The following is a 13,926-nucleotide window of genomic DNA, read 5'->3' as shown; positions in this document are numbered from 1 at the left end:
TGGATAAGGGCTCAACCCTCTGCCCTCATTCCCTTGTGAGTTGCTACAGATTTTTGGAACAGGCCATCTGCACGATGGATGAGCTTCATTAATTTTCTGGATACACCAAGATGCCAGTGATAACGTGTATTGATGTTGCTCTTTTTATTTTAAGAAAAAAGCAAGAAATTTATTGTAAAATGTGGAGGAGAGAAGAACTGAGCAGTAGAGGACAAAGTAAAAGATGAGTGAAGGTCATCTCTTCTGAGGGAGTGGTAGAATCAATGTGAAAGATTGTATACCTCCTCTTCTCATGATGGGAAATGTTCAAGGATATGAATGTGGACAATTCTCACTGTTGTACATTGAGTGCCTTGCTTTGTACGCTGACTGCCGGAGTATCTGAGAGTTCTTTTGTGGAGTGACGGGCCTTTAATGTTTCAGTCAAACATAACATGGGGTATGATTTAAAAATTCCTCCTGCAGTGTGGGTTTTCTAGATTCGAGAAACATGACAGGGATACAGGAGCTGCCAGCTCCACTGATGCCTTGTGTCAGCCGCAGCTGGGAGGCAGATCTGTGCTATCCATCCAAAGGGGTTTCAAGGTAACCTTACCGGAGTGCAGACTGAAGAGTTGCTTTATTGCAGATTGCTGTCAGCTACTGTGTGTTGAAAAGCATGGTCAAAGGGTTACCTGCTCAGGTGATTAAATATAAATGAATCCTATTATCCTGCCACACAAAAGGAAACTATTTGACCAATTGGGCCTATGTTTCAAGTAGTGGATTTCCATTCTTCGTATGTGTATCTGTGTGTTTGGGGGGTAGGGGGTGAATAGTTGTACATATCCCTGCTGCTGTTTTGCCAGTTTTGAGTTCTAGACTATTATGTGGTGATTCTGCATCACATAAAGCTCGTTTCATTTGGGTGTGTTTGCCAGTTGTTCCTCTATTTATCTATCTTCCCTTCTATATTCTCTCTAAATGTAACTTTATCCAAGTACAGCTACATTACTCTATGAAAGTAGAATTGAGATGCTTGATTGGTCTGCAGAAGTTCAAAGTCATTCCAGCTTTGTGTTGCCTGCTTGTTAATGTGGGCTTGTGACGAGAGCAGCCATATGTGAGCTTAATCTGGGAAATGGTGAGAAACATGGCTGATGTGGAAGGGATTAAGCACCAGAATTTTTATTCTTACCCTGGAAGAGTAGGTGCAATACCCTGTGCCCACAAGAAAACTGTCCCCGTGTATGCATTTGCGTACCCTTTGGCCACCTTGTGCGAGTTATCCCATCTGGTTTTCAGTAGGAGAACCAAGGTAGATTGGAAACCCAAGAGGCTTGAGGATACTGGAATCTGGAGCAACAAGTTGCTGGGGGTGGAGAGGGGGTCTCAGCGGGTCAGCCAAAATTTGTTGAGGGAAGTGGAGAGTTGACATTTCGGGTTGAGAGACGGACCATTCAATGTTTTAAGCCTTATCTTTGCTTTAGCCCTGTCCTGGCTGCAGAGGCCTATGTGTTGCAGTGTGCAGCTCGTATCTCATTGTCCAGGTAAGGTGTGTCCTGTGTCTGCACCTGAAAGGTTGATTGTGAGCATGAACCAAGTACTTGGATATATGAAAGGGAAAAAGTTGCAAGGATAAACCTGATGGACAGAGGAATTTTGATGTGGGGCCTGTAATTGTTCAACATCCACAGCAATTTGCAAAGAGTAGAAATGGTAGAAATAGGAAGAAGTTGTGCAAAATATAATTGAGTGGGGTGTTCACTGCACTCTGTTCTCTGTACCAATATTGAATTCATTATGGATGGGTTGGGCACTATGTCAAATCCCTATTTACTGTTTAGTTTTCTATTGATCTAAATTTCAAACTTTTGATATCTGCAGCTTCAACAAAGCAAAACTCGGAACACTGAAGAAACAACTCGCAAATTGGTGAGTTGTGAACAGGAGCAGGTCAAATTTTGATATTCAGAGACAAGTAACCACGTAGTATTTCTGGTGCAATGTTATCAGACAGTGAGGTAAAAATTGAGACCTTGAAATTTATAATCTCTGCCTTGGCTCAACCAATAGACGAGGTTAGATTTTCAAAACCACGATTGTGTTGAGATGTAAAAATTACCCAGGATTTTCTGCAACATCAAGAATTTGTAAATAGTGATGTAATCTTGTGGCATTGTATGCAAGGTTAATCTAATGCTTCCCTTGGGTCTCCTGCCTTGCCACCACCCCCCCCCCCACCCCAATCCTTTGGTTCGGATGCTTGCCTTTTCTTTCCCCCTCCCCCATTCCTGTCCTTTCACAGCCCTACCATTTCCCCCCCCATTTCTGCTTCCCCTCCCTCCTTTCCCCGCTTATCATCTCCTGCCTTGCCACCACAAACTTCCATCTCCCCCCCCCCCCCCCCCCCCCATATTCAGTCACTTGCCCACATTTTCTCGTATTTTGATGAAGGGCTCAAGCCCAAAATGTCGGTTCTGCATCTTTGCCTTTGCTACATAGAGGACACTGTTTGACCTGCTGAATTTCTCCAGCATTTTGTATTCCTTGGGTCTACTATTTTAAGAATGTGAATAAAAATACATTGCAGCCATATTTAAAAAGAAAGAGTTTTCCAATAATTTTATTTCTGGATCTGAAAGAAGGGCTAACGTTTTGTATGGAGAAACAAACTTCGATGTATGTTATGGAAGTGTTCTATTCCTAGAAAACAGTCTGTATCACACATTTCTGTATCATGAACACTGTTTCCCTTGGAATCCCATGTGATAAGCAGAGGAGTGTTCCCATTGCATATTTTTCTCTCTCGTTTAGCGATAATAGAGACCCACTGCCATAATTTAACAGCTGAGGTCGACACTCTCTGAGTCGACTGGGGGATGTGAAAGAATCAATAGATTTTATCATTAAGTCACTGTGGGGCAGTAAGATTTGGATACAAAGTCAGCATGTTGATTGGGTTGGCAGCTACAGCCAAGTCCCTTCTTTGGAACACGCTCTTCTTTCCAAGGATATGTGAGCAGGTCTCAGAACACAGCGGTGCCACACACTTCATCTATGACCAATCTTCTCTGACATGTTGCACTGTGTCAAGCCACAGGAACCATGACCAGCTCTTAAACTGACTCTTTAAAGCAATCCCTTGGCCTCCACTTCCACTGTCATCATGCTTTAATCTATTACCCCTCCACCCCCTACTGAACTCAGGAGTTTGTGGAGATTTGGTATGACACTGGAAACCCTGGCAAATTTCTACAGATGTGTAGTGGAAAGTGTGCTGACCGGCTGCATCAAAGTCTGGTATGAGGATGCCAATATCCCTGGGTAGAAAGTCCTGCAAAAGGTCATGGACATAGCTCAGAACATTACAAGCAAAAACCCTCCTCACCATCGAGAGCATCTGCAGGGAACGCTGTCATCGGGGAGCAGCAGCAGTCATCAAAGATTCACATCTCCCAGCGCACGCTTTTGTTCTCACTGCTGCCATCGGTAAAGAGGTATAGATACCACAAGACTCGCACCACCAGGTTCAGGAACAGCTGCTCCCCCTCCACCATCAGACTCCTCGACAACAAACTCAATTTAAGAGGCTCTTACTTTTGCGCTTTATGAAATTTTTTTCTCTCTCTGTAATGCACAAAGTTTGTTTACATTTCTTTATTTGTTTACTTGGCTAAGTATCTTGAATACAGTTTTGAACTATATTTTTTCCCGCAGGAAAAAGATTCTCAGGATTGTATGTGGTGTCAAACATGTACTCTGACAATAAATCTGAACTTTGAACTCATACAACATGAAAACAGACCCACTGAGTCTGTGTCATCCACTAAGTACTCATTTACATAACTCCATATTGTTGTATCCAAACCACCCTTCCCGCCACCCCAACCTCACTCCTTCTGTCACTCTAACCTTCTACATTCTTGGGGTATGTTACAGTGGTCAGTTAACCTTCCAACCTGCACATCCTTTGAGTTTGAGAAGAAACTGGAGCACCAGGGCAAACCCATGTACTCAGAGGAAGAGTATACAAACTACTCAAGCAGCAGCTCTGCTAACATTGCCACTGGGTTGCCCACCTGTCTCCAACCCTGAAATGGTCACAAAGCAAACAAAAAAGCATCCAAATTTGCATTTTAGAGGTCTCGTGGAGTTTCCACTTCACTCTGAAATCTATTCTCCAGCCTCCCCCCCACCCCCACCCCCACAAACACCCAGATGAAATTTACTGTGCTACCTTGTTCCTAAATTTAAGCCCAGCAGAGCAATTTCATGATCTCTGGCAGGAAGTGCAAGACTTCTTATTCCGTCATTTAACCAAAGTATTTCAAACTTCTGTTGCACCATCAATCCGAAAATTATTTATTCTTGTGATCGGAAGGGAAGCATCCTGGTTTGAAATTGGTTTCATGATGTCTCCCCATCAACTCTCTTTCTCCACCTCTTTATCTCCTTTCCTCCAACCTCCCACCCCTTCTCTCTCTCTTTCCCTAGCTCTGTCCACTTTCTTCCAGCTCCCCACCCTCCTTATCTCTTTGTCTCTCTTTCCCAGTCCCTCTGTCTCTTTTCATTTGGCTCTGCATTCAGAGCTACCCCCTATCACTTCCGCTTTTCTCTCTTGCCCACCTGAAACCTCTTGGCCTGTGCTCCTCCCCTTGCCTCTTCTTTCCTCTTCCCTCTGCCCCCCCCCCCCCACCCCCCATCACCTTTTCATTCAGGAGCCTGCATGCTTTTTTGCTCGTATACCTTGATGAAGGCCTCTGGCTTTAAACGTTACTTATGTATCTTTGCCTCCTGTGGACTTTGTGAGACCTTCTGAGTTTCTCCAGCACTTTTGTGTATCAACTAAAGAGTGTCTTGTTTCATTCTAGTCTTGAATCCTTCAGATGTGTTGCTTCCCCTTGGTGTTAATTAAATAAAGTGCACTTATTGACAAGGTGATTATTCTAGGAGGGTTGTGTGACTGTCAAATACATTAATATTTAATGATTTGATAATACATTTTTTTACATTCTTCTGATCAGAGTAGTTTTGAAGACCAGATTAATAACTTGCCAGACCCAAAGGATTTTGTTTTGTGGAATACTTTACAGACAATGTTGAATAAAGAGGTGAGTAAAGGATTTGGATCTATTGTTTAGGGTGGAGCACTGAAGGCATGGCACATTTATCAGATGTAGAGTGGCAGCTTGATGGCAGATGAGGATGATGGATGGGTGCCTTCTACTCATAGAGTCCATAAAAGTAGATCAAAATCTCATTCTGCCACTCAAAGAGAACAGAGGGTGTGGTTATCATGTAAAAGTGAAGAAGAGTTAGATACTGGGGTCACAAGATTGTTGTCTTGGTAGTAATTTTCTGGGGAGGAAAGAAACAAATTAAATTGGATGGGATTAAGGTGCTCGTGGATATTGTTTCTGCTCTGTTGCCAAACCAGGGAGAGGGGATGTTGCCAATTAGAGTGGGGGGAGGAGATGGCATCAGCGAGGGTGAAAAGAATTGAACCCAAAGAGGTAGAGATGTGGGTGTTCTGATTGTAGGGAATGCCATTTTTTGTCCTTGAGCCCTTTTCAGGGACATCTTTGTGTGAAAGATGCCTGGGGAGCATTTGTGGGGAAGCATGGTCGGCATTCCACTCTCCGTGCTCAGCAGATCCGCTCCCATTGTCTACAACATCTCCCCCGAAGAACCAAAAATGTCGTCAAGGGAATGTAGCCAATGTCCGCTCATCAAGCCTTGCGTCGTGTTTTTGAACCACACTTGCCAGTTTGTCAGGGATGGTTCCAATTCTTTAAATGAGGTGGGGTCAGTGGAAACAAATTAAATACGATAAAGGTCCTAATCGGCTACTTTTTTTATGGAACAGACAGTAAGACTTTTGGAAGACAGTTTCATGGGTACAAGATAAAAAATGAATATAATTCTAGAAGGGCAAGAGTCTGGCAATTTTAATTGACAATTTTAGGAGAGCTGTTTCTACAAAATCTGGAATAAAGAAAATTTGTTTCATGATTAGCAATGTATTTTCTTGCCTTTCAGTTGTTTCTCCTTCAATCTTACTCAGGTTTTTTTGAGTTGTTGATCACGTGAAAGATTAACTTTGCTTCTGTTTAAGATGCTTTCTGGCATTTGGGTCTAATTTTCAAATTTGTTCCCTCGTTGTTATGTATGAAATGCCATTCTTTATCAGAATGTCATACCTTTGATTGAAAACTAGAGCTGCTTTAGATCTTAATAAAGTTGATCTTTTTTTTTAACCCTGTACTTAGCTTGATTTTGATACAAAAATTGCTTTGCTCGCCCTTCAACCGGATGTCGGTGATGTAGAAACTGATGCAGAAGGTGAAAAGGTGGTAAGTACAATCACATCACCCCAAATCATTTTATTTTTCATTCATATTTTTGCCTTCCAATCGTTTGCTTCTAATTAGGATGAAACAAAATGATGTTTGTTGAAATTTGATTGCTGATTTTTAAAAAAATTCAGAAGAAATTTAATCATGACGGATTTGTATCTACCTCTTGAACATCTAAAATTCTTGTCATTGAAATTTTTAGCTGAATAAGAACAGGATTTTGGGAAAGAACTCTAAATTTTCACTATACAGATTGTACCTCTTTAATCTGGCGATCTTGGGACCTGGCCATTGCCGGACCACAGAAAATGCCAGAAAACAGATATTGACCCCTAAGGGAACCCCTCTCCCCCTCCCCCATGTAATCATTATCAAAGGTAGAACAAAGCTTAAAACAAGAAAGAAAGCTGCGGGGCAGCCCGGTTAGTGAAGTGGTTAACGCAACGCCTTTACAGCGTCAGCGATTGGGACCGGGGTTCAATCGTTGTACACACCAATTTATAATTTGACTGGAGTAATATAAAGGAGATGGCAAACCATACTAGCAAGATATAACTAAATGGGAGGCATGGTTGGCGTAGCGGTTAGCACAACGCCCTTACAGCACTAGCGATTGAGACCAGGGTTCGAGTCCTGCACTATATCTGTAAGGAGTTTCTACTAATGGTGGCAGATTCAAACGTGCCAGACCATGGGAGTTGCCGGACCACAGAGCGTCGGATAAGAGAGGTACAACCTGTACTTGCAATTACAATCATCATCAATATTGAGTGGATTGGGCATTCTCAACCTCATAAAGTCCAAGTTTAAACCAGTTTCCTTCTGTTCGGATGATTTCAAGAACAGTTGAAAATACTGCTCAGTGATGTCTTGGAGACTTGGGCATCAGACCTGATTGTGTCTCCGTCCAGACCGTTTCACTGCAGTTACAACACTGCCATCTGCCTGACAGTGTGATGTATGGCACAAGAATAACCTGGCTTAAAGAGCAGGGTTAATTGTAGTACAACAAAGTTTCTGACAACTTCATCAACAGGGCCTATCAGATATCATCACTATTTATATATGTGGTTCTACTCCAAACCTGCCTTTGACATCAAGGTAGTATTTTGACAGAATGAGGCGTCAAGGGTCATAACAAAGATGAATATTGGCAATGAGGGAAAGCTCCCAGTTGGTGGAAAGAAAGATGGATGAGGCTGTGGGAAACCAACCAACACAGTCCCTGCAAGGGTTGTTCGGGGTTGGGCGTGCGTACAGCCCTGCTTCACCATGTCGGTCAGTGCTCACCATCCAGGTGACAAACAGCATGTCGTTTGCAAGTCCTAATGCACTTGTTGCTACAGGAGTGCTCACTGAAGGTGAAGCTCATTGCTCTCGTGCACAATCCATCCATAAAATGTAGTTGATGCTGCTACCAAAAGTAGAGTGATTAGCACCTGGGAGCATTTCCACAGTGAAGATCACTCTCAGGAGTCCCACACTTCCCAGTAGAAGGACTGTATCATCAGGGGGAGATATTTTGCCTAGCTAAGAGTAGTGGAGGAGCAGTTGTAGGAAGAGAAAGACGATTTTAAGTAAAGCTTGGGGAAAAGGTTCTTTCTGTCAGGCTATTGTGAAGGCCTTGTCTGAATGTGATACCGATTACAGTAACTGATGCCAGTACCACTTCTTTCTTCAGTTACTGATGAAGCAAAAAAAAAGTCAACTCAAAATAAACATCTCAAACCAAATGCAGGTGCTCCTCAACTTACGATGGGGTTGCGTTCCAATTCAATCATCTCCTCATTGAAAAGCTCTTCAGCCTTAATACCAAAAAGCTCATGAATATGCTCTTCATCCATTTCCAATTCTAGCTGTTTCCCAGGCACTAATATCTTGTTATGTATTTCATCAACAGCAGGATCTTTGTCGGAGCCCTTGAAAGTGCTCACAAATGTCTTCAAAACTTTCTTCCAAATGGCATTCAGGCATTGTCTTGTAACTTCTTCCCATGATGCCGTGATGTTCCAGATAGCATTTAGAACGTTAAAACCTTCCCAAAATTCTCAGAGCATCCGGCCACATTCAGTCGATTCAAGAGCCTGGGCAAACGTTTGGCGTAAATAGTACGCTTTGAATGCAGCTTTTGTGCCTTGGTTACAATGAATGGAGGTGAGGTTGTGTCCGATAGCAAAAACACAACATTTACTTCAGGATGCATGCTCCCGTGAATGTCCTGGAGCATTGTCTAAAATCAATAGAATCTTCTATGGGATGTTGCTTTGGCCTGGGGAATAAAACAGTTTAAAAACCAGTCTTCAAATAATGCTGATGTCAACCAGGCCTTCTTGTAATGGCAATAGTAAACAGGAAACGTTATACTTCCTCACATTCTTGAATGCTCTAGGGTACTCAAGAGTAGTAGAGTAGGAAAGGCTTCAATTTGAACCCTTCAGCATTTCCACCCAAAAGCAGTGATACATAGTCTTTGAATGGCTTGAATCCTGGCATTTCTTAGCCTCTTGATGAATGTAGGTATGCTCCAGCCCACACTTCCAGAGCAAGCCTGTTTCATCAACATTAAATGTTTGTTCTGGCAAATATTTTTCATCAACAATTATCCAATGCAGCTTTCCTTAAAAGTTTCGGCAACTTCAGAATCGGTACTTGCTGCCTCACTGCTAACCACGTTATGAAAACTTTGACTTTTGAAGCGTTAGATCATCAACATGCTCTTTAAGCGTAACAAAAAGACTTTGGGCTGTATCGTCAGTATCCGCTTCTGTATTTGATCCACGTGACAAATGACCTTTTCATGTTATCAATTGAGCCAGTTCTTTTTCACACAATAATAGTGGGAATCCATTGATGCCTGACGATTTCACTGCATCCCTGATTTGTCTCTGATTCTTTAAAATGGTCGATAGTTGATTGCGAAAGTCCTAACTCACATGCTATAGCCATTACTGGCTTGCCACCTTCATGCTGAGCGAGTATCTTGAATTTCGTCTCCAGAGTCATTGCTTTCCTCACCGGAAGCAGGGGACGTGCGTGGGCGTTTAGTAGACAGGATGCAGTGCACTCATTCACATGATCGCGACAGGGACTGTGAGTGTGAGAGTATGCTGCACGATACCCTTGCGTGATGCTGCCATCGGTCAGCACCACGAGAGAGCAGCGTACCGCATAATGCAAGCTCAGGAAAGGATTGGAATTTGAAATTGAAAATGCAGATTTGATTCATTGTAACTTTGAACAATCGTAAGTCGAACCATCATAAATAAATTCAATCATGTCATATTCATTACCGCTTTGTGCATCCCTATTGGGCCTTTTGTCTGTCTGTCCCCAAAAAAGTGGTTCCATGCAGTGCCGACAATGGGTTGTTGCAAAGGTTGAGACTGGCTGTTGACTTTGTGGAGGAGCCACTAGGGATGGCTTCAAGAACCTCTGGGCTCAGCTATACCATTGATGTGGGAAGCTGTAGTTCATGGCTGCTTGTATGCCATCTGAACTTCTGCTGTGACACTCATTTTGTGGCTGTTACTTTAGAAGTTGTGACAGTGATTCAACAGATACAAGTGGGCTTAATCGCCACATCGGTACAAGAAGAGCAGGGATCCAAACTATGCTCTTGATGCCCCAAGTTCCTTGAAGTTTCTAGCTGGCTTCCTAAAGCACCGCTAAGTTTTCATTGCATATAGCCATTGTTTTTAACACTGTAGGAGAGTTCCCATGGCATCTCACCTGAACCATATCTATCTCTTGCCTTGTCCACCAGTTCACTGAACAATATGCAGAGCCAATTTAAAAGCTGGGAACTACAATTCTGGAATAGTTTGACAACGACTTCTTCATCCACATTTTGTCCACTGCCTTGTCATTTTGATTCTTGTGTAACTAGAGCATAAGGAAGCATTCAAGAGTGGAGACCCAAAAGTCTGCTGATGCCAGAAAACAATCTGGTGGAAGATCTCTGGGTTGGGCAGCATCAGTGAGAGAGAAAGAATGTTGGATGTTGAAGCTCCAAAGACTAGAAGTTACATAACTGGATGGGCTTTTATTACCATAAACTGATGGCACATCTCATGTTGTTGACCCAGGGGGAGGGATTATGGCGTTGCCTCTTTTATTGGGTAATAAAAGGGGGAGGAGCCACAAATACAATCACCAAGGGGCGGGTCAACCATACACATACAAACACTCATTACAGTGGTTCCACCACATTCAATGCCTCTTTTAAAAAAAAAAAGTCCGGCAGGGTGAAGTGGATTCACAGGTTCAGAATGTCTGATGGTCTTGTCTGCCATTGTGACTGTCGTAGCACCGGTTGTGGTTCAGCTGTTAGCTTCTGGATGGTTTGGTTGTTGATGGCAGTTGGAGTGTCCAGCAACTGAACTGAGATAGTTGGGGCAAGGGCTGGGGTAGCAAGGTATGTGGTGGGTGATTGGAGGGGGTGGATGTACTGGTTGGTCAGCCAGACTCCTGGGGTCTCCACGCACCAGGTCCCAGACGGACACAGTGACTTTGCGCACATTGAAGTACGCCACATAGGCATATTGGGGGTTGGCGTGAAGGAAGTGCACCCTCTCAACCAATGGGCCGGACATCTCATTCTTCTGGAGCAGGACTGGTCCTGGGGACATCAACCAGGATGCCAGCATGGTCCCCGACACCGACTTCCTGGGGAATGGAAACAACCTTTCATAAGGGGTGGTGGTGCGTAGGGGGGGGATCCGATTATATGAGGCACTTTGGGGAGGACCTCCTGCCAGTGGGAGACAGGTAGGCCTTTCAATCTCAGGGTGAGGAGGATGGTCTTCCAGACGGTGACATTCTTCCTTTCAACCTGTCTGTTCCCTCGGTGGTCCTGGTAGTGGCAATACCTCTGGCCAGCAGATATTGGCGCAGCTCATCACTCATGAAGGAGGACCTCTGGTCACTATGGATATAGCAGGGGTATCCAAACAGGGTGAAGAGGTTATGCAAGGCTTTGATGGTGGTGGCAACGGTCATGTTTGGGCAGGAAATGGCAAATGGGAACCATGAGTACTCATCAATCATGTTGAGGAAATGAGGTTTTGAGGAGGGCAGAGGCCCCTTGCAATCCTTGCAGGTGGCCTTAATCAGGTGTGACCTATCCAGCTGGTAGAAGTGTGGTTTGAACTCCTCACAGATCTGGCAGTTCCTGGTCATTGTTCTGATATCCTCATTTGAATGGGGGAAGGTTGCGGGCTTGGATAAAATGGTAAATCCTGGTGATCCCAGGATGGCAGAGGTCAGCGTGGAGGGCTTGTAAGCGGTCTGTGTGTGCACTGGCACAGGTCCCATGGGACAGGGCATCTGGAGGCTCATTGAGCTTTCTGGGCTGGTACAAGATATTGTAGTTGTAGGTGGAGAGTTCAATTCTCCAACTCAGAATCTTGTCATTCTTGATTTTACCCCGCTGCTTGTTGATGGTGACTGCATGTTGGCCAGTCAGCAGGGTAAATAATTTGTGTGATAGTACAGATCTATCACCAATGTGTATAGTGTATATAGTGGGCTTACAGCGATTGACTGAGAGCTTAGCCATGCCTACTGTCTGGGCCTTAAAGGGTTGTGTCCCTAGCCAGGTCGGATCATTCTGGACTGGTCGGCCACCTGTGAAGAGCTCCTGTCTTTTGCTAATAAAAGCCTTGGTTTGGATCAACAAGTCTTTGATTCTTTCGACGAGCTCTACAATTTTATTAGCAAAAATAAAAAAGAATTTTTTTGAAAGGGATGGAGCGTTTGACTTGGCCAGAAAAACTTGATATCGACCCACAGTCAGCTACAGCCTTCAAAGCCTTTAACTTCTGGCTGCTGAACTTTGAAAACTTCCTGAGATTCATTCAGGTAGAGGAGGATAACCAGCATTTAACAGCATTGCTGTCTATGGTGTCCTTGAGAGTCTACGAGAACATCCAGGATGAGACCACTTACACCGCAGCCATAAAGGTACTGAAAGAACTGTACGATCAACCGGTGAACAGAGTTCATGCCCGGCTCGTGCTTGCGTCGAGGAAGCAACAGCCCGGCGAGTCCAGCAGGGCATATTTACAAGTAGTAAAGGCGTTGGGCAAGGACTGTAACTGTGTGGACAAAACTGCTGCCGAGATCACAAACGATCTCGTCCGGAATGCCTATGTGGCTGGGCTCCGATCGAACGAAGTGAGGCTGCGCTTGCTCGAACAAGGGGTAGAAAAACTAGAGGACGTGGCCTGGATTGCAATCACAATGGAGGATGCAGCCTTAAAGTCAAATGAGTTCTCTAGGGACTGGACCCCTCGTTCTGATCTGAGTAGAGTGCCCTTCTACCCTACCACCTCCCGAGATACTGACGGCCTGTCGGCTGCTGCTACACTGCCCCCTGCGAACCCAAAATGTTATTTCTGCGGGAGGGACAAGCACAGCAGGTCCCAGTGCCCAGCAAGAAAAGCCAGGTGCCAGAAGTGCCTTAAAAAAGGCCACTTTGCTGCAGTCTGTAGGTCTAAAATGGCCGCCAGCAAACACAGTGCCTCGTGTGAAGCCCAACCGCCACTATCCCATTCAAACTCTTCTCCCCCAGAGCTCTCGTCCAATGAGAGCAAGGGCTCCCCTGCATGGCAACCCATGATGTCACGGAGACGCCGAACCCGGAAGGGGCAGCCCACCCTCGCAACCATGGTGTTGGCCCGCCTCTCGCCCCCGTGCGGAACACTCGACCCGGCCTCGGTCCCGACTGTGGCAACCGCTGCTGCTGCCGCCACAGCCACCCCCGGGCCCGACGCTGCTGCTGCCCGCTCTTCGTCTGCCACTGCCTACACCACCGCCGATGCGGCCACCACAACCGACTGGGGACCCGCCGTGGCCAACCAAGTACTTACCCTAGCGTCCATCGCTGACGACCGCCGGGGCCCGACTGCCACGACCGACTACCTACCCACCACCAACTGCGAGCAACTACAACCCCCACTACTTACCGTTCATCCGCCGACGCCGCCACAACAGCACCTCCGGGAGGTCCTCCAACCTGCTCCTCCAGTGCTGACTACGTCTATGACGTTATCCCGTTGCGTGACGTCATCACGCGGAACTCCCCTGTCAACTGGATCAGTGGCTGCTTCTATAACACTAAACCAGCAATGCTCTCATCCCCTCACTAAAGCAATGGAACTGATTAAAGTGCATGGACACTACACCAATTGCTTATTTGACTCTGGGTCAACTGACAGTTTTATCCGGCCAGATCTGGCCCTCTGTTGGGGACTTGACATTATCCCTGCTACCCAGAGGATCTCATTAGCGATGAGGTCGCACTCGACCGGGATAAAGGGGTATTGCATCGCCACGCTGGAAGTACAGGACGTAACGGTCACCCACTTCAAATTATTCGTCCTTCCCCAATTGTGCGCCCCAGTGTTGCTGGGATTAGACTTTCAATAGACAATAGACAATAGGAGCTGGAGTAGGCCCTTCGGCCCATCAAGCCAGCACCGCCATTTTACAGATCATGGCTGATCTCTACCATCAGTACCCCTTTAACTCTTAACTCCTTTGCCCACTAGAGTCTTATCTAACTCTCTTTTGAACATAATCAGCGAAT

General features: G+C 45.2%; 1 protein-coding gene across 6 annotated transcripts in view; it reads left to right on the top strand.

Annotated features, from left to right (window-relative positions):
* LOC138747029 (glutamine-rich protein 2-like) overlaps nucleotides 1-13,926 on the top strand; it is an 80,341-nt gene that overhangs the window by 7,335 nt on the left and 59,080 nt on the right. For 5 of the 6 annotated variants that reach the window (XM_069905877.1, XM_069905875.1, XM_069905874.1 and 2 more), the window contains exons 3-5: nucleotides 1,867-1,914; nucleotides 5,007-5,093; nucleotides 6,252-6,335. In XM_069905877.1, the coding sequence (XP_069761978.1) occupies nucleotides 1,867-1,914; nucleotides 5,007-5,093; nucleotides 6,252-6,335 (219 nt within the window). The remainder of the gene's footprint in view (nucleotides 1-1,866; nucleotides 1,915-5,006; nucleotides 5,094-6,251; nucleotides 6,336-13,926) is intronic. The other variant, XM_069905876.1, reaches the window with a different exon arrangement.

This window comes from Narcine bancroftii, chromosome 12, assembly GCF_036971445.1.
Source record: "Narcine bancroftii isolate sNarBan1 chromosome 12, sNarBan1.hap1, whole genome shotgun sequence".
In the NCBI taxonomy this organism is placed as follows: Eukaryota; Metazoa; Chordata; class Chondrichthyes; order Torpediniformes; family Narcinidae; genus Narcine; species Narcine bancroftii.
Note: the sequence above shows the minus strand (reverse complement) of the source record. Positions and strands in the feature narration are given on the sequence as shown.